At 39.2% G+C, this 25,183-nt stretch overlaps 1 protein-coding gene across 1 annotated transcript in view; it reads right to left on the minus strand.

Annotated features, from left to right (window-relative positions):
• Window positions 1–25,183, minus strand: part of LOC128354979 (integrin alpha-5-like) — a 47,063-nt gene that overhangs the window by 9,098 nt on the left and 12,782 nt on the right. Inside the window, exons 5-19 of the mRNA XM_053315106.1 lie at window positions 24,415–24,476; window positions 24,197–24,242; window positions 23,864–23,989; window positions 21,468–21,512; window positions 21,167–21,210; window positions 20,971–21,027; window positions 18,063–18,115; window positions 16,352–16,560; window positions 15,184–15,375; window positions 15,057–15,102; window positions 14,855–14,968; window positions 13,430–13,485; window positions 12,728–12,885; window positions 10,021–10,158; window positions 4,164–4,231 (exon numbers count right to left, since the gene is read on the minus strand). Coding sequence (XP_053171081.1) covers window positions 4,164–4,231; window positions 10,021–10,158; window positions 12,728–12,885; window positions 13,430–13,485; window positions 14,855–14,968; window positions 15,057–15,102; window positions 15,184–15,375; window positions 16,352–16,560; window positions 18,063–18,115; window positions 20,971–21,027; window positions 21,167–21,210; window positions 21,468–21,512; window positions 23,864–23,989; window positions 24,197–24,242; window positions 24,415–24,476 — 1,414 coding nt within the window. The remainder of the gene's footprint in view (window positions 1–4,163; window positions 4,232–10,020; window positions 10,159–12,727; window positions 12,886–13,429; window positions 13,486–14,854; window positions 14,969–15,056; window positions 15,103–15,183; window positions 15,376–16,351; window positions 16,561–18,062; window positions 18,116–20,970; window positions 21,028–21,166; window positions 21,211–21,467; window positions 21,513–23,863; window positions 23,990–24,196; window positions 24,243–24,414; window positions 24,477–25,183) is intronic.

Raw genomic sequence — 25,183 nt, forward strand, 5'->3', positions numbered from 1 at the left:
CTTAAAACCAAAATAATGAGCTGAGAAGAACTGCAGACATGGGTGGTTAGTTCATCACTACAAGTAATGCTATGTTGCACACTGTCCTTTGATCTATTTGTTAATATGAATATTGATTAGTTCAACTTTAAAGCTACTGAACTTTGGAGGATTCGTTTTAAACACAGCGAGTGAGACCATTAGGGCTGGGTATCATTTAAAAAATGACAATACCAGTACCAAAGTACCCTTAAAGTGATACTGACACCAATAGATCCAGTTTAACAGGCGGTTAGTGTAGCCACACTTTAGAGTGTTTAGGTGGCATCTTGGCTGCTGAACTGCTACGCCTGCTAACTCAAATTCACCAAGGATTCACTACCACAGACGGGTTGTAGCTGCTGTGGCAGTGGGCCAATCACATGTCGCATTAAATCCAAGAATGTTTGCATTGATTGGTTGTGAGCAAGTTCATACAACTAGTCATATGTTCTAGCTCTGGGTAGAAAAAGGATTGATTGCAGGTATTGTTTGACGGGAGACGTTTTGATACTACTTGATTTATTTCAGTCGATACCTTAACCGAGTACCGATGCCCTAGTGACCAGTGAGTTTTAAAAGCAGTATTCTCAAACTATATAGACTTGATCAGCACTAGTAATGTACTATACTATGTCTTCTATAATGCACAATGACTATTTTGTGGTTTATTCTATATCTTAAATTTAAATTATCACGACTTTCAAGAATCACCTAAAAACATACTTCAATCAATCAATCAATCAATCAATCTTTATTTGTATAACGCCAAATCACAACAAAGTCATCTCAAGGCTCTTTACACATAGAGCAGGTTCTAAACCATACTCTTTTAACCACTACTACTTCTACTCCCTAGCTTTCAACTGTGTCTGACAAAAACACATAAAAAATAAAAAAACAGCTAAGGGTGTTTCACCTTAAGTCTCTATGTGTTCTATATGACCATGTACTTTTATTAATGTATTTACAGTCATTTTTTATTATTTCTTAATTTTTATTATTGTGTTTTTATTGTGTATTTTTGTGTGTGTCTGTGTCTGTGTTTTTCCTCTGTGTGAAGCACTTTGGATCAACTATGTGGTATTTAAAGTGCTATATAAATAAAGTTCAAGTTGAAGTTAAAGTTAAATTCAAACACACATATAATCCAGAGATCAAGAAATCAAGATAAAAAAAATGTATAACGATAATGCGCCTGTTGTACTGATGATGATTGATGTATTTTTTATTAAGCGAGTTTCTATTACACAGCCATTATTTTCTGTCAGTCTAGAACAGCCTGTTTATCTACAATTACAATGAGTGAAAACAGCAGCCTTTATACGCTGGCACAGTTCATGCTGTCTCCACTGCTGCCTTCAGTCACTTGGTGCAAAGCATGACCAAAATGCCTAAGAAGCGATTGTAAAATGTAATGAAAAGCAGCGACGTGCACTCTTTCCAGACAATGCATCTGTGTTTTAGACAGTCCCCCAAAGGCCATTTTCTCCTGCGTATCTGTCCGTGACTGACCTGGGAAATGACCCAAATCTGATCACTGTGATTTGTCTCAGGAAACTGACCCCCACCTATATTCGGTATGTTCACAGTGACGCCCCCCCCGTGCACAAAACACACTTTCAGTGTAGTGATAAATCCTCTCGACGCCCTCCGACTTCAACCCACCCCCACCCCCACCCCCCCCCCCCCCCCCACCCCCTCCTCCCCCAAAACAGCTCTGCGGTAGTAAATTCATGTTTCTATTGAGCAGAAAGACGAGAAAGGCGTCTGGTTGAGGGGTCAAAATTTGAGGTTCCTCTTTCATTTCATGTTTCCTCCACCCCTCCCCCACCCTGTCTTCAGAGGGTCTGGACGCAGTGACCCCTCGCTAGGTAAGACATCCACCAGATGATTTTAATTAGGCGCCCGGCAAGTTTAGCAAATGCAGAGGAAGCTGACGCTGATGGCCTAACACCAACAGTCAGCAGATGCAGAGAGTGGAGAGAAGTGTGCAGCTTATAGTTGAGATGTTAACTTCAATGAGAGTCATTTGCTGGGAAAATATAACAGCGGATAACGAAGCTCTGAATCTTAACTGAAGCCAGAGACATGTCAAACACCGGTGACGAGACCTCTGCGTTGTGAATGTTAAACATCCCACTGTTTGCAAATTCTTGGAAACACTGCGTCTTATAGTATGTCAGTGAAGGGAAATTCAGTTTAGTGAAAGTGCTGAATCATTGGAGTTTGGTCCCTTGGCTACTACAACAGCAGATCTTTGAGTTTTCATGGGAAACTTTTAGCGCTGATTGTATTTCTGCAGTTAAGAGAAATCACATGGCCATGTAATGCAAAACACTCCTCATAACAGCGGCTGGCTGAGAGGATAAAGTCTGAGCATGTGCGTGCATGTGTGTGTGTGTGTGTGTGTCTTTGTGAATGAACTCAAACTTATGCCAAATACAGTATGTGGCTGACGTCCATTCAAAAACAAAAAGAGATGATTAATTAACAATAATATGAAAGCATGCCAAGAGCCGGGAGTCTTTCTGATAGATGTGTATTCCAGCGCAGGCATGGTATGAGTTTTAAACAAGCGACCCATCATTTGTGTCTTAAATACTCTCATAGAACATATATCATATTTATTTCCACATCTTAAACTCTTCTTGTATCTCATTCCAAAGCTTCTTCTTTTTCATCGTCTTTCACTCGTCACATTTAACTATCTTTCTTGTAACCCAAGACAATTATCTAAGTTGAATGTGTTTTCTACCTCATAAACCATTAAAAAAAAAAAAAACTATTCTTGGAATATATTAAAGCCTGCATTGTTTTCAACCATGTTTGCTTGCTTGCACTTTCTTCTTCCCTGCACTTGCTGGACAGCTTTACAGCCGCCAACTTTCAATCAGTAGAATAACTTGAAACCAGCGTCAGGAATATGTACAGTGATGTCCAACTCTTTTGATTTTCAGCTAATCGTTTTGAGTCCAAATTCTCTGGTTTCAGCTTCTCTCATTTGAATATTTTCTTCTATCTTTCTTCTATAACAGTAAACTGAGTATCTTTGGGTTCTAGACAAAACAAGGCAAAACAATTTTTTTTTACCATTTTCTAACATTTTATGGATCAAATAACTAATCGATTCATTGAGAACATTGACAGATTAATGCTTAAGATAATCGTTAGTTGCAACCATAAAAAAACATTGCTTAATAGTGCTAACAGTGGTCAAAAACTCCACAGGGTACATTTGACTGACGATAAACACATTTTTTGGTAAGTGGCCATGATATAAATGTGATCATACATTCATAAAACTCCACCTTATTTGTTTTTTATCATGACACACAATCCTACAATACCTGACTTACCTTTAAAATGATGGATAACAAACAATATCTGAAAATAGCACTATTTAAAGGTACATTTACTTGATTATATTTAGTCAGTGTTGTTTAGTACCAATCACCTTCCAGTGTAGTTAAAGTGGCATCAAATCGATACTTGTATATTACCAATGGATTAAATGAATGTTTTAGTATAACAGCATTAACTGTCTTGGTTCACTCTCACGGCTCTCATCAACGTTACTACAAGCAACAAGTAGCAGGAGACCAAAATAAAGCTAAAAGGAATTTAATTTATATTTCCAATGGTTAAAAACACAACACTGAATGAATGCTAATGTTGCTTCATATTAGTGGGATGCATGAATAGGCAACTGTTCAGTAACTCATTAGCCAAAACACATTTATAAAAGGAAAAATGGCAAAGAACCTAAGTTAATATTGCTGTGCCCAGTGTGGTCTGTGCTTTAGTATCTTTTTTGCATGTGGTTCCTGTGAATAGTGTTGTTTACTTTGTCTGTTCAGCCAAGACAGCATCTGTAGCTCATGCTAACTATGCAGCTCTTCCTCTTCTGTTCAGTCTGCACTAACCAAAAACATAATTTATCCCTTCATGTACACCAGAAGAAAGACCCCCCAGACACTGTGTGTTCCATATAGCAGATATAAGAGCTTTCCTTGGTATAGGTTGAGCTGTGTTATATTGGTCACAGAGGAAGGAAACTGTGGCAGATTAGCATTGCATAGCCCGAGGGTTTAAGTTGTGTTTGTTGAAACAGGTAAAGTAATTGAAAGGTGATTTCATCTCACCCATAAACAGCCAACTTCAGGTCAGGGACACAGATGTTATCCTCTCCACAATCGAGCTGAATCTGGGCCTGGGAAAGACAGTATAGAGGTCAATGGAGGAAGAGGGAGGAGCGAGGGATAGATATGATGGCTGAAAGAGAGAGAGGCATTCAGGGAACAAAGAGTCCAAAGGTATAGAGAGAGAAAAGCTTTCGAGGGAGTGCATGTTCAAGGAAGCCTTACACCACTGATACTGGAAAAGGGGGGGGGATCCGACTTTGTGTCTGCCTCTATGGCCCCTTCTGGCTCCAAAAATCCAAGACGGTGACAGTCAAATTGCCAAATTTGAGGCTTCAAATGGCAGTCCACGAACCTATTGGTGACGTCACGCTTACTATGTGCAGATTTTTTGTACATTCTATAGTTAGAGGTATATGTGTTACAAATAACTGATACAAATCAGAAATCTGTTTAAATTTAAAAGAAGTAAGTGCATCGATACACAAATTCCTGGATTGGTCTAAATGTACTTTGAATCAGCCAATGGCCCAATTATAAAGTTATGAATCAGCTGCTGAAAGCTCTGTCTGCTCAGTGTACACCTCTTTCTCTCTCTCTCTCTCTCTCTCTCTCTCACTCTCTCATAAAACTCTCGCAAGACTTGTCACAGTAACATTAAGATAGCGCTCCGCTTGTGAGGGAAAGACAAACATGTCCGACACCACCAACGTGATTTGTAATACACCTTCAAGTCTGAAAGTTTGGAAGAGATTTGGATTTTAAAAGAAGAACAGAACACTAGATAAAATCATTGCAATATGTAAGGAGTGTAAAACAGCACTAAAGTACAGCGGAAGCACGATTTATCTCAACACTCACTTAGTGAGGCGACACGGGGAAACAGGCTTACTGTTACTGCTGCATTAACTCTCTTGTGTTGGCTCACGCACTGACATTGTGACATTGTTCTCTGATCTGAGCCTACACAGAACTCTGTCCAAATGTTTTATTTCTTTCATATGCTTTACTAGTTTCTTTGGCCCTAATTTGTGCCAATAGTGAAGATTGAATATTAAGTTTGTTGTCATTGTCAGAGGAGCTTTGCAAAGTTCTCAAAGTGCAATGTATTACAGTAATAAACACAATGACATGGTTCTGAACTGATACATGTCAAAAGTAAGAAAAATACTTTTTATAAAATATATCTATTTGAAGGTAAGCAATGCCACATTTAAAGGATTGACTAATGTTAATTATATGTAAAATGAATGTCTACTTAAACAAGAAACTAACTGTATTGAATCGTATCGAATCGTTCCAAATGTATCGTCCCTGAATTGTATTGTACCCTATGTATCTAGATACATATTGGATCATCTTATATTAGAGAGATGCATGCCCATAGTTAGTAGGCATATTAGATGTAAAGACTCTGTAAAGATTTTCATTGGAATCTTGGCTGGTTGATTGGTTCCAGTGTAACATGAGGGACAGGACTCAGGATGCTCTTTTTGAAATGAACCTTTTTAGCTCCTAGTTGGCGGACCATTGTGTTAAAAAAGAAAAAAAGCTGTTACCATTTTGCTCACCATATTTTAGTTGTACAAAAACAGTAGGCTGTGGTGAGATTGAAAGGAAATTGACTTGAAAAAGTTTACTAGCATATTATGTCATCAAAAGCTGGATGCCCCTCCCCACTTCAAAACTCATTCTGGTGCCGCTGCCATTAATTAGATTCATGATATAATGAAAGGATGAGAGAAAATAGCGTATACACGTCCTCAATACATTCACAACACTGTAACAATATTTGCAACAATTAGATGCCAAAAAGTTGCGTGAAAGAAGAACTCTTTCATGTTTCCAGGATGAACATAATATGGGCTTTACATGTGGGGAAGAAGAAAGGGGAGAACAGAGAAAACATGGTGAAGGTTTAAGAGAATGAAAGGATGATTAATTCCATCTAAACAAGTATTACATTTTTGTGGAAAAGCCTCGATCAAAAGGAGTAAAAACCCCTCGAATTTTAAAGAGGTTAGGGCTAAATCTGCTCTTCAGTCGTACGTGACAGATGACTGGGTAAAAACCGCAAGAACAGATAAATGAGATTTGATTTGACGGTATTGTCTTTTCCAGAGCGTCCCTTGAGCTTTTTTCCTGATATTCTCTTCTTTCTTTTTCTCTCTCTCCACCATTTGTTTTCCCCCTATGTAGCTCACTGAGCCGCACTGTCATTGTTGCCGTACCCTCATCTCTCCAACATATGGGACACATTAGATTCCTAAAAGAATGCTATGGAGGACTACAGAGTGCAAAGAATCAGCCTGGCAATAGTTAACAATGTCTCAGTGGAGATCGTTCATTCAAGTCCCCGGTTTTATTTTCAGCCCGGGACCCAAAAGCTATTGGTCATTTAACACCAAACAGACAGGAGCACACACGCTCTATAATAGACTTACTAAGATCAAGTAATGAGTCCCAACTTATCTTCCCCTCCATCTGAACACTTTTCATCTTTTTTTTTTTACTTTCATCTCCACATCTTCTCATTCATTTGATCCATGTGACCCATGTTTCCCTCCAGCTTTTAAAGGAATATACCATTCTTCTGGCATGTTGTCTGACTTAGGGATTTGAAGCCAGGAAAACACAGACTTTAAAAGTATACCTGGTGTATCATTGGCTGTGCTTCATGCTAAGACTATGTTCAGTGACTGTGGAGCACTAACACATTAAGAATATGAATTAGCTATTATAACAATAGTATAATACTTACCTGGGAACTGTTTAATCAATTAGTACCTCATCTTTATGGTATAGACTAGAGCTACAAGGGGAACTCAATTTTGGGGGGTATTACTCCATATGTGAAAAAGCTTAATTTAATTTGTGCCTCTTCAGAGAGCTGAGCAAATTGCCTCTAGTGATGTCACTTGAGAGCGTCGTTTATAGCTTAAGACAACAAACTTAGAAACTTAATGAACTCTAAAGGGTTACCATACCTCTGTAGCCTGCTCCTCATCTCTATTTAAGGCTAATAGCTCAAGGCTAGGGCTGGGTATCATTTAAAAAATTACAATTGAGCACTTCATTCTTACCCATCATGTTAACAGAAGCATTAAATTGCATAAAATGCCACCACTCCTCTACATCTAAATGATTTGATTTATGCACAAATACATTTTGAAAGTCTTTTTAATATTTACTAAACACAAAATGCTCACTAGCATGTGGGTCACAGCGTACATCACATGCGAATATTATAAATTGTATGTGTGTATGTGCATAGACGTATACAAATCATACATATAGTCCTATTTTCTAGCTCTGGGTGCAAATGATCAATTGCAGGTATCGTTTGATGGGAGACATTTCAATACTACTTGATATCGATGTATTTCAATACCTTAAAGGTATCAAGTACTGATACCAAGGCCTACTCGAGGCTACATTAGCAGCTACTAGCATACCACACCAAATCTCCAAATGAGCTGTCATCGATAAAGCTGCATTGTTGGTAATATAGGTGCCAAGTTTTCACATTCTCCATGCAAAGTATTTAAAACTCTTAATGTATGTTTGAAAGGGATCTTTAACAATAGCATCCATTCATTGTCATAAATGCGGTTTGACTTAATGAAAAGGGGGATCGAAGATTATAACTTTAAGCTTTGCTGTGTCTGTTGGATTGTAACCACACCCATCAGTGATTTAACTTTACACCATAGTACATTTGCTACATCATTGCCTTAATATTAAAAATTTAACAGCTTGATGGCAGCAAGCACATAATTTTCAGATTAACTTGCTGGGTGTCGTAAATGGGTTGTGCTCATTTTTCATAACTTGTAACATACAGTTATATAACAGTTCACAATCAGCCAGTCAGCACTGATGATCTACAATGCTATAAAGGACATGGACTGACACTGAAATGGGAATTCACAGTAAGGCAGGCTAGCTGTTCAAGTGCCTAGTGGAAACTAAAGTGTTAGCATGAAGCATCAGGGTCCATACTCTACTGGGATCATTGATGATTTTTGCATCTGTGTTGTCATCACTTAGGCTCACTGAGCAATGGATCAAAAAGTCCTTCAGTTCCTTTCATATGAGGATTTCATTTGAAGAGAAGAGAGAGCGACAACAGATTTGATCGATAGTGTTGCCTTAAAAAGTTTTTGGGCTGAAAAAAAAAAGAAAGTTGGGTGTATTCTGTTAAAAACAGCCAGTTACAAGCACATGATATACACACACAGCCACATCACATACACACTTCCCCTTATATCACTCACATAAACATGTGCACGCTTTCAGGGCTACGGCTCTCGCCTGGTGAAGGAGAGCACTGGCAACATACATAAACAAACCACAACCAGATGTCTGAGGGCCGAGCGCCGCCCCACCCAAACAGAGCTGTCAGTCCTCCCTCTGTGTTTTTGCACAGCCATGACTCGCCAGTCCTCCATAAACCCTCCGACTCTTAGAAACAAAGAAAAAAAACTACCGATGGAGACCAGAGTGCAGTAATCAGCTCTCGCTCCATCAGCTCTGACCCTCAACCTCTAACCATATGGGCTTCAGCACTATAAAGGAGGCCTTACATTTGATTTCAATTTGAAGATGGCAGCCTGTAACCTCCGTCTTTGCCATTCAAATAAATTTCCTGCGCGCAAAATGTAAACAGCGGGAGATGTGCTGTGGTTTTTCGAGAGGTTGAATGTGTGTCGGTAAGGTATTGTGAAAATATTCATCAGGCCATGTGTTCTGCTCTCTCTTTCTTTGCTGGTAATCGTTGTGGTGACCATCTGTTTAGGTCATAAAATGCAAGGCGTGTGGCTGTATGAGTGGTGTGGTCTAGATGTTTAGTGTGGTAATGCAATATATAGATACACTTTACAAGTCGACACAGATACACTTCATATCCTTGTGAGATTTGAGCTTCCAAAGACAAATGAAAGGGCACAGTGCCTCATGGATATCCAGGTTTGAAATTTGGGCAAAGCTTCTCAACCCTAAATTTCTAAAAAGGGCTTTTCCAACATCATATTAAAACAGTAGACAGTATAAACTAATGTCTGATTCACACTGAACTCATTCGCTGACAGCATGCATATTTGGATTGATTGGGGCCATCAATCGAGATGAAATTAGCCTATTTCATGTGAAAGTTTTTAGTTGTGACAGTTTTTGGAAAAGGAAAAAGGAACATTTTTGTCCAACCTTCACTGTTGGATGTGAAAGTGCTGTGTAGCAATTAAACCAAGTCGACTTCCTGAGTTAAATGATGTGTTTCAGTCCATGATTTCTTGCATTGTTATCAAATGAAATACACAATCTAATAAAAATCTGAAACACATGAAATTACAAATTTCCCTGAGATAGGGCACAACAGCAGATCCAGGTCTTAAGCTCTGGTGGGTAGTGCGTGTGAGTGGGTGTGGCCAACAAATTTTTGCAATTTTTCCAACAATCAGCATCAACGCACTCTGGGCTCAGCCAGAAACATGGAGCAAAGACTGAATAGGTTATTAGTGGGGGGAATGCATTATGCGCTTCAGTAATGACCAATCACAGAGAGCAGTTTATGGTGTAGTCCAGGCATGTCCAAACTATTCCGTAAAGGGCCATGTGCCTGCAGGTTTATGTTCCAACCAAAGGAATACACGATTCAACCAATCAACTGTCTAAATACTGAGATCAGTTGATTAAACTAGTTAAGTCTGGTGTGCTCCTGCTTGGTTGGAATGAAAGCCTACAGCCACATGAACCTTTAAGGAATAGTTTGGACATGCCTGATGTAGACTACTGTGTGACCTTTTCTGCACTATGATATTATGAGGTAAATAACTTTACTCATGTGAGTTCATAGACATACCTTCTGTTGAATAAACTGCTCTGTCTGATAGTTCAGGATAGGTCTGAGACCATGCTGGTCCACTGGGGCTTGAGGATCCAGACTAAAGTTCAGGCTGATGTAAATGGGAGAGAGTTTATCCCGAAACTCCTCTTCACCCTGCAACAGACAGAGATGCAACTGTATGAGTCATTGTGGAGGAAGTGATGACAGGCCATGTGTCATCTACATGGATTGATAAATGGCACCCATCTGTTACTGAGCATTTTCTATTTATAGTAACATAAATTTATTTATGTCGAGTTGAAACATTTTGAAAGATATATTTGCAACTAGGAATTAGTCATATTTTCATTGATTTACAGTGGCATGCATTTTCAAAGAAAAAACAAGTTGAATAGTTAAACAGTATTTTTTTTTTTACAACCTTTACAGCTGTGTATGATTATGACTTCACATTTGTACATTTTTGTGTCATGGGTTCCTGGTACTTTAGTAAAATGATAAGTTTATGAACAAAACAATACTATACATGTGTGGTAGGGCCAGTTTAAAAATGCTACACAGACAAAAATAAATGCATAGAAAATTGGTAAAAAAAAACCAAACTGGCCATCTACGATTGTTAGCAATTTCCTGCAAGGGTAGCAATATCTAGCTTTTTATAGCAGATTTGTGTGAAGCCCTGTTCCAAGTAAATGTACAAGATGTGCATGTCACACTATATAAAATCAAAAGCAGATGTTACAGCGATATATGGCCTATATGCAGGATTCAGCCTGTTTTCTAAAGAAGTGATACAACCAAGATTATGTGACCCCTTTAATGAATAAAAAAATGGTTTGCAAACAGACGAGTGTTGACTGACAGGCAAGTGGATGGTTGGCAGTTTCTATTCAAACCATCTCTTTTCCTGTCAAAGAGCAAAGGGCTCTGATCGTTATGTCCTTACAGTGAATATCTATGACATAAGTGCTTTTGTCAGATATACTCTTTGATCAGGTCACCACTGAGTGATGAGAAGATTGGTACTGTAGTATTTCACTTCTGTGTTCAGTTACATGTACCTCCCAAAATACTACTTCAAACAGGAACTTCAAACCCTGACAATTAGGAAATGACTTTAACCTCTGTCCTACAAACTAGTTAATTGCATTCACCTGGTGTTGCAGGTGCAAAACAGTCTCTGATTAGATGGCATGAATGAAAACCAGCAGGGCTCTGGTTCCTGAAGGCCAGGATTAAGAACCGGAAAATGTGGTAAAGATATAAAAGGCACAGATCTGAGATGAGGAATAGTCACAAGTCGTTACATCATAAGTAAATGACCTGTCTAAGTAGGAAGGAAAAAAATTAGTTATTTAACAACCTGGGGCTTACTCTCATATGTTTTGACCAGAACTATTCATCAACACTGTTTCTACAATACAGTGACACAAGTGAAAACAGCTATATGATGTAGTCCAAGAAGTTACAAGCTTTAAACTGTTCAACTTTAAAGGTGCACAGTGGAGGTTTTTTGGGGTTTCTTTTGGTAAACAACACAGTTATATTTACATTCATAGTTTCTCACCAAAACCCACTGTTTGTAGCCTTAACCCCTAACACACACGTCGACTTCATTTTCTTCCCCATAAGACATTTTCAAAGCTGACTTTGTGGCCATTTTGAAGTCGTCATTGTTTACATCAATGTTTGCTGCCACCCTCTTCTTCCCTGCCTTTCATGGCTCAATGCTACATTTATTGGTGCATTACCGACACCAGCAGCTGCGTGCATTCTTGTATACAAGATATTGTACAAAATTAAGGGCCTGCTCATCATGCATTGCTCTATAGCAAAATGTTAACAGGGTACTTTTAACCCAGTTACCTAAACAAAGGGTCTAAACAAAGGTGAAGATTTATAGTTATTACAGAGCTACTGGGCCCAAACTAAAGTTTGATTTAGATGCACAATGCTGTTTTATTTACAGTGAGACTTGGGACACAACCTTGGTAGAACAACTGAAAAATTAAACAAAATCACATAAATTGTCTGTGAACAGCAGTCCAAAAAGGCTCACAAGATTGACTGTCAGATACAGTTGAAAACTCCAAAAAGCTCATAGGTGGACCTTGAGCCAAGATTATGTAGATTATGCACTGTTCCCAGAGGCAGAGAATGAACTTCCAAGATTTTTTGTTGCTGAGCAAAGCAGTTTGCTGTTTGTATTTTATTGGCCCCGCGGTGCTGTGCTTTCTAGAGGAGAGCTCTTCCCCGAAATCTCTCCAATTATGGTGGTGAGTGCAGTGTCACCCAACACCCAGATGGTTCAATAAAAAATGATTTACCTCCAATACAACAATCTAAACCCAAAATATCTCACCAACTACTTGATAGATTGCCACGAAATTCAGTACATTCATACCCCCCAGGATGATTTGTAGTGATGCTGGTGATCCTTTAACTTTCATATAACTCAATATTTTAATCTGTCCCATACTCTACTTTGTGACATTCCCCTCAGCCTCAGTACGTCATGTTTATAGCTAACTGGTGACAATGGTTAACTTTTTACATTAGCATTTAGCCTCACAGAGCCACTAGCATCTTGTTTAATGGTTAAAGAATATGTATCATTGTTAGTCTACCTGATAGAAACATATCTAAAAGGCATTTGCAGCATTCAAAAACTGATATCCAATCTGCCTGATGTTGAGGAGTAAAAACAATTTGTGTGACTGACCCGGAGATAGATCTTAGCTTCATGGCATGAGCGTTCTCCAATGGTGAGGTTGAGGGTCTTCACCAGACTGGGCTGCTGGCTGTCTAGGAACAGAGTCCTCCTGATGGACTCTTTCTGGTTCTGCTTCACACTGTCCAACTGAACCTCCACGACAAAGCCTTGAAAATACACACATATAAAGACACACACACACAAGACAAGGCAAGAAAAAAATGAATATTCCCATCGTCTGTATCTATATGCCTACATTACACACAAAAATGCATTTTAATGTATGCGCACACACAGAAAGACATATTTGCACAGACATACTATATGCATGCCTCACCACATGCAAACACACACACACACAGTGGTAAACTATTATTATTGTGAAGTGCCTTTATGTGCTATTTTGTTCTCTGTACAGTATACAGAAACACACAGAGGGTATTGCCATGTCCCACATGACAACAACTATGCAGGGAACACAGACAATACACTCCCACGCACTTAAAATAAACACACACACACTTTTCTAAACTGCCAGAGCCCACCAAGTTGCCCTGTATTTACATGATTGTTCTTTTATCTTGATCTTAACTGCCAAATTGACCACAGTGAGGTCCGGCATACTTGTAGCCACACAAAGAAAGCAAGGTAATAGGGACCATGTGTGTGTGTGTATGTGTGTGTGTGTGTGTGTGTGTGTGTGCGCCTCACCTAGATGAGATGGGAGGTGCTTCCCATTAGCCAGCAGGCAGAAACCGATGCTGACACTGGAGGTTGGAGACAGACAAAAATATGAGAGAAAAAAACACTTAACATGCATACCCACTGAGCTTACAGAGATGTGTTTTCACTGATTTGTTATACTTCCATGTTTCTTTTTAATTCCAAGTGTCAAAAAATGCTTTAGAAAATCACATTTAAGTATGTGTGTGGTCGTGGAGGGAGTGTATGCCTCATGCTGTTAGGAGTCTTTCCATTACCAAACAATATCGCATTCATTTCATGAAAGTTACATCCTTTTTCCAACCTTTCCCATAACTGCACTCGACACTCTCTCCATCTTTTCATCTTTCCATGTAGCTACTCCACCTTTTTCCCCCACTTCCTCTTCTTGTCTCCAAGGCAGCCAAAACAGCAATAAACACAAAAACAAGACTCACTCCTATCAACCTATCAGGAATATACTAAAACACCAGCCAGTGTGACGAATGCTTCTTACAGCAGTCTAAAAATGTTTATTACGATTATGGTTAAACTGAACTTGTGGAAAGGGCTTCATTGAGATTGAAAGCTGGGTACATTTCCTCTTTTTTTCCCTCTGATCTAAGAATACTGAGAGTGTAGTTCAGAACAGCTTGGAAAGGACACTGGCAAACATGAAGTCATTTGACATTCTCGTGAGGTAAACTTTGGAAATTGAAATAAGATGTGTGTTACATAACATTTGCAAGACTTTCCATGTTCTGTTATAGTCAGACAGCCCTTTAACCACTCTCAAGCTTTTTATTAAACCATTAAAGAGGACATATTATACTAATTTCCAGCTCTAAATTTTTATTTTTGGACTCTATTGGAGTATCTTTGCATGATTCACAGTTAAAAAAAACTCCTTATTACCGGCAGTTATGCAGCCCCTCAGTTCAGCCTCTGTCTCTAACAGGCAGTTTTAGCTCCTGTCCCTTTGAGGCCCACTCTGTTCTGATTGGCCAGCTTTCTTAAAGTTACCATGGAGCAGCACGTATCAGAGTTACGTTAAGTTACCGTTGATACAAACCCAACATTTCGTACTTTACTGCATCATATTAAAAGCTTTTAAAAGATTAAATAATGGGAGACTATTATTGAGAAGAATTAACAGGAAGTGAATGTGAAATTCCTCAACATATTAGCATAGCTTTGTTAGCGGATGTGTAGATATTTGGAGCTATTTGTTGAGTGGATCAGTTAGAAATAATGCAGGGAGGAATAGTACAAGCAGAAAAAGCCACAGTGATGATGATGGTGATGATGAAGAAGCAGCAGATGACCAACACACCTTCAACAGATAAACTACTAATTTTAGCACCACCTTACCCCCAAAACAATGGAAAAATGCAACAATGCCAGAGCATCACAGGAAAAAATGGGTGTCCATACCAGGATACATCAATGGTGTCATTCTCAGTGTCCAGCTCGCAAGTCTTCTCTTCCTGGTTGAACATGGTTGGCTGCACTGTGAGAGAGGCGCTTGCGCTCACTATTGGCCGAGCTCTGAGTGAACACACAGAGTATGAAAGGATAAGAAGAAGAAGAATTGTCTGTATATCTGTTATTACACTGGTGTAGTGCTTAAACATACCTGTACATCACAACTTTGTCAGTCCCAAAAGCACCAACAATCAGATCTGCAAGAAGGGAAAGTGAGTTAAATGAAGAGAGAGTAAAGAGTTGATAGAGGTCTAGAGGTGGAATGTTTCTTGTAGTACCTGGGTAACCGTTTTGATCCAGATCTTTGTTGCCTCGCAGAGAAAAGCCAAAACTGGCAGGGAAAGAGCTGGAAGCCCATTGACCAGCAAGAGTCTGGGTGGGTGTGTCCTTTAGTCCTCCAGTATAACCATTATAAATAAGAACCAATCCCTGCTGGTCATCTCCTCCATAGGGACAGCCAATGGCCATGTCTGATTGTAAACAGCAACAACACACTGTGTAAAGAATCTCATTTTTTCTCATAATGGTTATTAGGGCACATTACACATTTAATGCACTTGCTTTTATCTCGTGTAACAGGCGTGTAGTGTAGCCACATCTTGGCTGCTGAACTGCTAAGGGTGCCAACCCAAATTCACCGCGATTTCACCACCACAGATGGCTTGTAGCTGCTGTGGCAGTGGGCCAGTCACGTCGCATTAAATCGAAGAACACTTGCGTTAATTTGGCTGTAAGCAAGCCCATACAAATGGTCATATCCTCTAGCTCTGGGTACAAAGAGTATTGATTGCAGGTATCGTTTAACAGGAGATGTGTCAGTACTACATGGTATGGATTTATTTCGGTCGATACCTTAAAGGTATCGAGTACCTATAACCAGCCCTAATGGTTATATACCACATATATGAAAGTATGAATATAGATAAGGGTATAGTAGGGTAGGTATAATAATGATTTTCTTTGGCCGAATCATGATTGAATGAGAATGAGATATTCCAGTAAGTTAGCTAGTGTTGCCAAGTTTCACATTTGGAATACAACTGAACACTGAATACACTGAATCCATTAGTCCTAGTTTCAATGGCTTTTCTCTCCTTTGTGTCAATGTAAATAAAATAGCTTTTGTACTATTTCTCTGAAAAACAAGCAGTTTTGATATGGCTTCTCAGAAACTGTGAGGGAATTTTTCACTTTTTTCTATCATTTCCCCCTTTTTGTTTATCCTTAAATAGGCTAAAGATCCCCTCAAAGCATACAGTAGGGTCCAAAAATTTGTGACCACTTTCCAAGAATGGGAAAAATACCCTGCTTTCATATAGTTCCACAAAAAATATTTAATTGACTGGATAAAATGTAACAGATGGAGAATATAAATCACTACTTTGCTATCCAAAATTTAACTCTATAAGTATCAGCCACACACTTTACTGTATCTATCACACCTACCATTGAATCCATCTTGATTGAGGTCGCCCAAGGGAGCCAGCGATGTGCCAAACCGGCTGAATGCCTGCGGACCAAGGAGGTTGGATTGACTGGGCTCCAGCACCAGAGGGCCCCTCTGGAGGTACACATACACCTTACCCAGCTCCTCCAGGCGCCCATTGGACCCTCGATGCATGAACATTGGAGCTCCCACCACTAGGTCATCCATACTGAGGAGGCAGGCAAAAGTAAGACACAAAAAATGAAGATGAAGACAGAGGAAGAAGACAAATAAAAATTGAAGTTTAAATATAGATACAAAACTTTTAGCATTCACACTTAAGTATTTTTCCACACTCTCTGGCAGTATCAGTTTGTTCAAGCTCTTTATGGAAGCTATATGATATTGACACCTAATGAAATATCCAAACCCAACACCCATCAAGTTCCCCTTTAAACGACACGTTCACAAAAAGTCTGTCTTAAATCAGCAGTCAGGTGTGCATATGAGCATTTTTCCATTGCTGTCATCACTCCTCCTGTTATTACTGGCTATTAACACTTCCAAAGCTGCTTCAAATGGAAGTCACCACTGGTGTATAAAATCAGCAGTTCTTATACTGTACAAAAGTGTTTTCAAAATTTGATCTGATGCTAACGGGGCTTCAATAAATGCAGGGTTAATAGATGTAGACTTACACAAATGAAGAGGGTATCTTTATTAATGCCTGATAAACATTTGAATACATTTTTGCACAGATAGAGGACTGTGGATTTTGTCCCTGATCACTTACATTGAAAGCTCATTAGGAGGAGATATCTATTTAATAGTCAGGAGGAAAATTACTTTGAGCAAACACTGTTTCAATGTTCATTTTGGCACCTATCTATTGTTTTAAGACAGACTTGAAAAGTTGTGAACCCGTCCTCTAATTCACATCGTAAACACTGAATGAAGGAACAAGGACAGCTGAGTAATTATTAGTAATATGATTATACTCTTCACAGGTGATACTAGCAAAATCTCTCAGTCTACATGGTCAACATCAGCTATGCTGCTGAGGTAGCATCCTCACTCCCGAAGCCCCAACCGCAACTCAAAAAACACCCTAAAATACCATGTGCAATTGGGTTATAACGATCTTGTGAAAAAAATAGATATTTTCACTTAAGTTTGTTCTGTTTCCAAGACAACCGAGCAAACGTCAACAACTGAGGAAGAAAGTTGGTTTCACGCAGTGAGTGACAAAAAAGAGCAGCAATTTAAAGAACTAAATAACAGCATATATCGTACAACTACCAGTAAGCACTTCCAAATCAATTTCATTTTGAAATAACTGCTTTATATTTACTACACTAACTACAGTTTGAAAAGGATGAGAAAACAAAATAACTGCCATTTCTTTAAGGGCTTCACTTCATAGGCAATGAACTGAAACTGTTAAAACATAGGTTCCCATGAGGGTGTGTCTCTCCAAGGTGAGGAAGTGAAATTTGCCACTGAACTTTATGCAGAGGAAGTATAGACAGAATGAGAGAACAGGATTCGTATGACACAGAGAGACAGAGCATGGGAAACCTCCAGAAATTCACACTGTTGACCTCAGTTTGTTGACCTCACCCGTTATTTTTAGCCTTGTTTGAGTTGATATTTGTCTCCCTTTCACCCACTCTGTCACCCTTTCCCCTTTTTTTTACCATCATCTGTGTCACCATCACTCCATTCACTCACCCGTCACTGTTGATGTCAGTGGCTGCCACTGCGTAGCCAAAGTAGGACCCCATCTGGAACACATTATAAACAAGACCCAGTTAGTCTGTAATCACACGATGGTGCATAGATCCCTTTCTTTTCTTTCATTTTCTTTCTCCATGTCCTCTCTTTTGTACCCTGCACCACCACCCCCAGAAGCTTTCGTCTTCAATCTCTCAATCCCACAATCCCCCGGGGTCTCCTCTTCTCCCTTTTCATGGAGCTCAGTGTTAGGGCTTCTGTAAGCTCGAGGAGAGGTAGGGGGTCTGGAGATCGAGGACTTGAACTCCTTTAAATCTCACTCCAAGAAAATGCTCATGGGGCTCAAGTTTTTCCGGTTTAATTTCATACCATGTATGATAAATTAGGGTCATGTTACATCCTTGGGTGACTCTTGCTTCAAAGTGATTTGTAGTGTGGCTACGCAGAAGTGTGTTTAGAGACCCTTGTGAAAAACAAGCCTGAATATTGGGGGATTGACTTCCTGCATTGCACATGCAAAACAACTCATATCAACATAAATCAAACTGAGGCTCAGGACAAAGTTCAAATCCACAGTGATATCCAAGGAGCACTGCTTTGCAATACATTCACACTCTTAAGAAACATGATCAACACTTCCTGTAGAGCTGAGCCACCACACATGTTCAGCTGAATTGTGGTGAAGTGAGGTGAAATCAGAAAGCTACGAAAGTTAGGAAAGTTTACCATGAATTTTCACAATTAGCAACCATAATTGATCTAATGTTTGTGATTATCTTACATCCAACTAGTAAAGTAGTTTTATCTGAAGGACTATAGGAATATAGATGAAGAGCATCTTTATCCATTGTTGGGTTGAAGTTAACGCTGCTATATTAGCTTTTTTCTTTTCTTCTATTAAACCTGCCCTATTAATTACACTACAACTACTGTATACTGATGTTTGTCATACTAACAGTGGCTCACATACCTAGCAAAAACATTCCTGACTAACCCACTGTATGCTACCTGTCCGACAAAGTTAGCCACTAGCTTATCAACAAAGTGGAGCGTCTAATGGCTAAAGTTAGCAGCTAAAAGCTAGCTGATAAGGACAGTCAAACACCTTCGCCAGGCATTTTCCTCAGTAGTTGGTGGAGATCAAAACAGAGCTAAAAGACTAACATTTGTCAGATGGACAGAAATACAACTTTAAAGAAAGCTAATGTAACATGTATGCCATATCAAAGGTAAAAATCTGTAAAATTTGTGTTTACAGCCTGTTCTGCTGCTGAGAGCAGTTAACTACTACAGCTTTAAATTTACCTAACTATGCTAACAGAAAGCCCTGTAATATTATAAAAGGCAATAAATACGAAACTAGCAAAATTCCACATTTCTCTGTTTGAAAATTTGTTGCTGTTGGCCTTCACTATGTGGTCAGACCCAGGAACAATTTTAACAGTCCATGGTGCACATTTGTCCATGCCTATTAAAATGTCATTGTGTCCACATTTAATACTACATGCAGTAAAATATACACTATATACTGGAAGTATACAAGAAATGAATGCATTGTATTAGGTTAGGTTAGGTTACTTTATTGGTCTCCCTATTATTCTTATACCAGGAAATGGACCAGCATCCAACATTTTAATTGAGAAACAATTCATAGATATAATAAATAACTTATCCAGTGGCTTAAAAATCCAGACACTTATTGACATTAATGCAAAAATCCTCAAATCCAATAGAAACAGAGCCGTTGTACAGCTCACTGATTTGCTGCTTTGCCCACAGTGGTCCTATACCAACAGAGATACTAAAGGGAAAGCTAGCATGGTATTTAATGTTGCAAGATCTCTGATGCTAGACACATTTCTGTCATCTCATGGGATATATATCATCATATTGCCCAACAATAGTGCAATGTGCCCACCAAAGCCAGCTAAACCAGTGGAACATGGCTAAACAGAGGAAATATTTTGGTTTTGTGTATCTTGACATCTCTCTTTGTTTAATGGCATAACAAATGACAAAATCTGAGGTTTCATTCACCAGATCATCAGGGCCTCTTGCCTCTGGGGTGTTTTTGCAGCTGACTTCAACTACACAAGTCCCAGCACCCACAGAGGGGCCAGCATTCACCCACAGAGAGCAAAGAGTGTATTAACCAGGAGTTTACCTTAGATCACTCTCACCATGAATTAACAGTTTACTCATGGCGCCCCCCACCCTCAGACTGACACCTCGTAGCAGTGACTGATGACCTCCCACGCTGAAGACACACACGGACACAGCCACACACACTCGTGAATGGTCACATGCTCTTACATCTTGCAACATCTACACAATGAAGCCTTGTTAAAGTACACAAGTAAGTAACAGACAAATAAGTTTTCCCAAGATGTAACTGGCAACTATACTGTGGATCTAATCCATTGCACTTTATTTAGCACTTCAGTTTCCACAGGAAGTTGAGTTGGTAGTCTGTGGGACGCATCTCCCACTTTAAAATGCACAGCAGATGAGTCATTTTTTTGCTCATAAGAAAGTTTCAGAAGAAAGTTAGTGACATTTTATTTTAAAAATACTCATCTGTGGGTTATATTTTAAGCAATATGACTAAAAGCCAAGCTAGCGCCAAGCTGCCACTCTTCCTATTTAAAACACACATGCCAAATCAATACAGTGACAACATGAACACTATCCTGGTCTGCTGTTTCTGGCTTTGATTTTCCAGCTTTTGGAAACCATGAGCTGTGCATACTGTAAGCTCAACCTCTGACCCTGGTATAGGCCTCTCCACAGGGCAAATTCCTTCATCTCTTCAACCCTCCTTTACACATGCCACTTTAAATGTGTACCCATATATGAAAAATAAGGAGCCAGGCTACAGAATATCTCCAGCCAGATGTGCACATACCTGCTCTCCTGTCAAGTTGAGCACAGACTTTAGATCACTTCCGTTTAATATGGACACCTATATTGAGACAGACAAAAGTCATTATAGATTGTATATTGGATTATTCAACTAAAATGTATTCAGCTTCATAGTTGTATGCTTTGTACACTATCTGCACTGTAAAATGGTGTAAAATGAAAGTGTGGAGATTCCTTACTAAACCATACAGCATGAGGCCTTTCGGAACTCCTGTGATGAAATCTGCAACAGGGGCTAAAGGTTAGGAGGGGTCATTTCAAAACAAAAGAGAAACTAAGAAGGGAAACTGAGATTTTGTGTGTTTCTCAATGTTCAAATATCCCTTGAAGACTTATTAATCTCTTTACAGCATAATACAGCAGACCATCCACAAGCATGTGTGTTTGGACTGAGCGGTCAGACAGAGCTGAGGAGGGGTCAACAAACCCTGTACTCAGCCCCGTGTTTTGGGGACTCTGCACTGTAAATAAGACCCTCACCTTCCTCATCATCCCCGTTGAACTCACCGCTAGCCACAGAGTAACCTGTAGGAAAGACATGCAGAGAAGAGATACAGTTAGGTTTGAAAGCAATAATTGTGTTTAATTATTTCTGTTCAGTTCAGGCATTTTATTGTATTACTAGAATGTTCCGCAGTGTTCCGCAGCATTATTATTGCACATATAGTCAAGATAGTATTGCACATTACCAGCATAGCTTATTGTACAAATAGTAAACAGTGTATTGCACATATAGTAGACAGTGCATTGCACATTCCAACATATCTTATTGTACATGATCAGTGAGAGGTTATCTCAGGCTGAGGAGATATCAGAGTTCAGAAGGTTTTTGGCAGTTGGGAAAAAGCAATTTTTTTGTCTGCTTGTGCGTGTGTAGATTGATCTGAAGTGCCTGCCTGATGGGAAGAGCTTAAACAGGTTGTGTCTAGGATAAGTGATGTCTTTGAGGATGTTTTTAGTCCTTCTCACACAGCAAGTGTTATGGAGATGTTCAAGTGATGGCAACTCAGTGCCAACAATGTCCTGTGCTGTTTTTATGATACGCTGCAGGGCTTTTTTGGCAGCTTTGGTGCAGCTGTTGTACCAGGCTGTTATGCAGTTAGTCAAGATGCTCTCTATGGTGCATCTGTTAAAGTTAACCAACAGCCTCTGGGGAAGGCTGGCTCTCCTTAGCCTCCTCAGAAAGTAGAGGCGTTGTTGTGCTTTGCCTACTACTACTGCCTGAACTTGTCATAAATTGCTCGTTTTAAGATTGATGAATGCCACCTGTTCATGAGTAGGTTTGTGAGATTTTCTCATTAGCATGATCTAAAATTGCCATATAAGGCTCCATGTTCATTTCCATTCACAAAAAAGTCCTCAGAGAGTAAAAACACCACGCAGCTTCAAGTCCTGCTTTCAGAGATCAGTAGACAAAAATATACCAAATTTAAGAGTGTTAGTAGGAGAGGACCCAAAGCAATTAGACAGCAGTTAGACCTGCACAAACACAGAGGCAGCTGTTGGACAAGTTTGCTTATAAAAATCCAATAAAATCTCAAGATCTGAAAAACCTTTCAGTAAATTGGCAGCCATGGTGATGATAGTACAGTGAAGAGAATATTCATTTTGCATTACGTTTATTTTAGTTCTATCTTTAGAGACAATCTATTCATGACATGTACGACAGGTTTGGACCACTCGTAATTTTCCTTCATACTTTAGATTAAATGTCTCCAATGTTCTTAAATCACTCGTTCATGCATATTTAGAAAGTGTCTATTCGTATGAGTCTTTCTTCCATGAGGCCTATTACTGCTTATTACCATAGTCATGTGATGCTTACAGCAGGGTTGAGCTCATTACCACCATCACCCCAAAACCACAGGGATACATTGCTTTTTTACTGTGGTAAGAAAAAAAAATTGTGGTAAGAAAAAATCATGAAAGTTCCTTAAGCCCCATAATACTAAAGTTTGTAATAAATGTATGAAATACTGATTTTGCTACTAGAAGTGGGATCAAATACAAAAAAGATGCACTGGAGGAAAAGCCATCTGCTGTAATGATCCGTTTTTATCCCTTGGGGAGCATGATTGAAGTCAGCCTATTCATTGGAAATCTGCCTATTAGATTATGACATATCTTGAGTCATGACATGAGTCATGTGTAAGATGATATTTTGGCTTTAGTTTACTCAGAGAAAAGGTCAGAAGACAGTGAATACAGACAGCAAAATTACTGCAATCCAACAGTTATTTTTCAGTTTTCTTGTGCACAGGATAAAGTTGACAGTTTGACATGAGGGTGGTGTTAGTGGAAAACCTACAAGTATCCAAAAAAGAAAGGGTGGTAGTTTAGGGAAAGTGTGTTGGTTAGATTTGTATATTTCTGCTATCCAAGTGCAGTTTTTGGCCTGCTGGTGGAACTAGAAGTAAAGTCAGAAGATTATTACCAAACTAAATGAAAATCCAGTCAGTTTTCAAGGTATTTATTATTTCCTTAACTGGGATTTACCACTTTTGGTTAAAAATGCTGACCTTGTGATGGTGCGGGACAAAAGGTTAAAGGGTGGCGAAAAGCATCAAATAATACCTTCTGAGGAACGTGAATATCATATAAAATTTCATGGCATTCTGTAGCTGTTTATGTATGTGACTGTGGACCAAACTGTTAAACAGATAGCCAAAAAAAATCATCTGTGTTGGATCAAGAGAGGCCCTGCTGCTGCTGTAAAAATGTACAGCGGTAGTAAACGTAGTTGACAATGGTGGCAACAGCAGTATCAGTAGTAGTATTTGTCATATTAGTAGTAGCACATGCACAAAGTCATAATAATACATCTAAATTTTAATCATTTTATTATTTATATCTATCATAATCATTCATATCCTCACCCAGGTAACTGTCGTCATAGCTCCCCTGCGCCTGTCGTGTCTGAATCTGGCCGACGACTGACAGAAGAAAGTAAGAGGGGTAGTAGGCCTTCACAATCTCCTCTGTAGTGGCTGAAATGAGCTGACCTACAGGACAGATGGGTAACAAGAGGTTAAAGGTCAGAGGTTAAAATAAGACGTGTGACTTTAAAGGTCTGGCGCCTGAGAGGTTACATTGTAGACCGTCGGCTGACAACAATGATGGATTGATTTGATCTGTCTTTCTCAGAGGGAAAATCCATTGAAAGATATCTCATAAAAATCCATTGCTGCTCCACATTCTTGTGAGCTCACCTTGCCAGTAAAAGCTGCCTGGTCCTCCAAGCACAACCCGTCCACTCTGAAACACAGAACAGTAGCCAGAACTGAGGAATCTCGTGTGTCACCAGTTCCATCACGAGTTTCAACAAACTCTGCAAGTCTGATCTACACACTGTAATCTCCCCTGCTTACATCAGCCAAAACAGAAAAACTGTGACTATGTAGAAAACTCCAGCAAATATTTCCCTTACCTTGGTGAAGTCAGCACTAAATCCCCCCTGACAATATCCCTGTCCAGCAGGTCCATGTCTTTCTGTAGTTAAACAGCAGCGCAATATGAGAAACACTTATACAGAAACTTCAAACCTTTCTTAGAGACAAAACATTCAGTTCTGTTTAAAGCAACAATCTCCAATGTAATTCATCACATTTCATTTGTTCGTTGATCCAAAACTAAATTCAACACCATCACTTTGAAAATAACAGAAAAAATACAGAAAAGATGAAGCCTCAATTTGAGCGCATATGCTGCCATTTCTTTGATTTTCAGAGGTTTCCAACAACATTATGTGATCCACTTTCTATAGCTTGTGGTAACTGATCTTTTTGCTATTTTGATGGTAGAGCATTTTGGTCAGTGGTTGTTGTTTCGAAATGTACTTTTTGAATAAATTTGACTTGACTTGACTTGACTATATTTTCTTAGCTATTCAAATACTGTACTTAGTTACCCGAGTAAGACTTGTGAATATCAGATTCTGTGAACTAGTTTAAAAAGCTGGCCTAAATTGTGCACAGTACTCTCCCCTAAGCTTAAAATGTGTTTATTATAACTTCACATGTATGTACAGAATGGTGTATGTGCAGAGTTTGACATCAGAAGGTTGTTTTTATGATCCAAACCATTGTTCTTGGAATTAGGAACAGAAAGTAAAGGAAACTGCAGTGGAACGGTCATACAAGTTGGAATTCCAAGTCGGAAACTAGGGTAAGAACCATCCAGCACCAGTTTGCCAACAG

The sequence above is a fragment of the Scomber japonicus genome, chromosome 3 (assembly GCF_027409825.1).
Source record: "Scomber japonicus isolate fScoJap1 chromosome 3, fScoJap1.pri, whole genome shotgun sequence".
NCBI classification, from domain to species: Eukaryota; Metazoa; Chordata; class Actinopteri; order Scombriformes; family Scombridae; genus Scomber; species Scomber japonicus.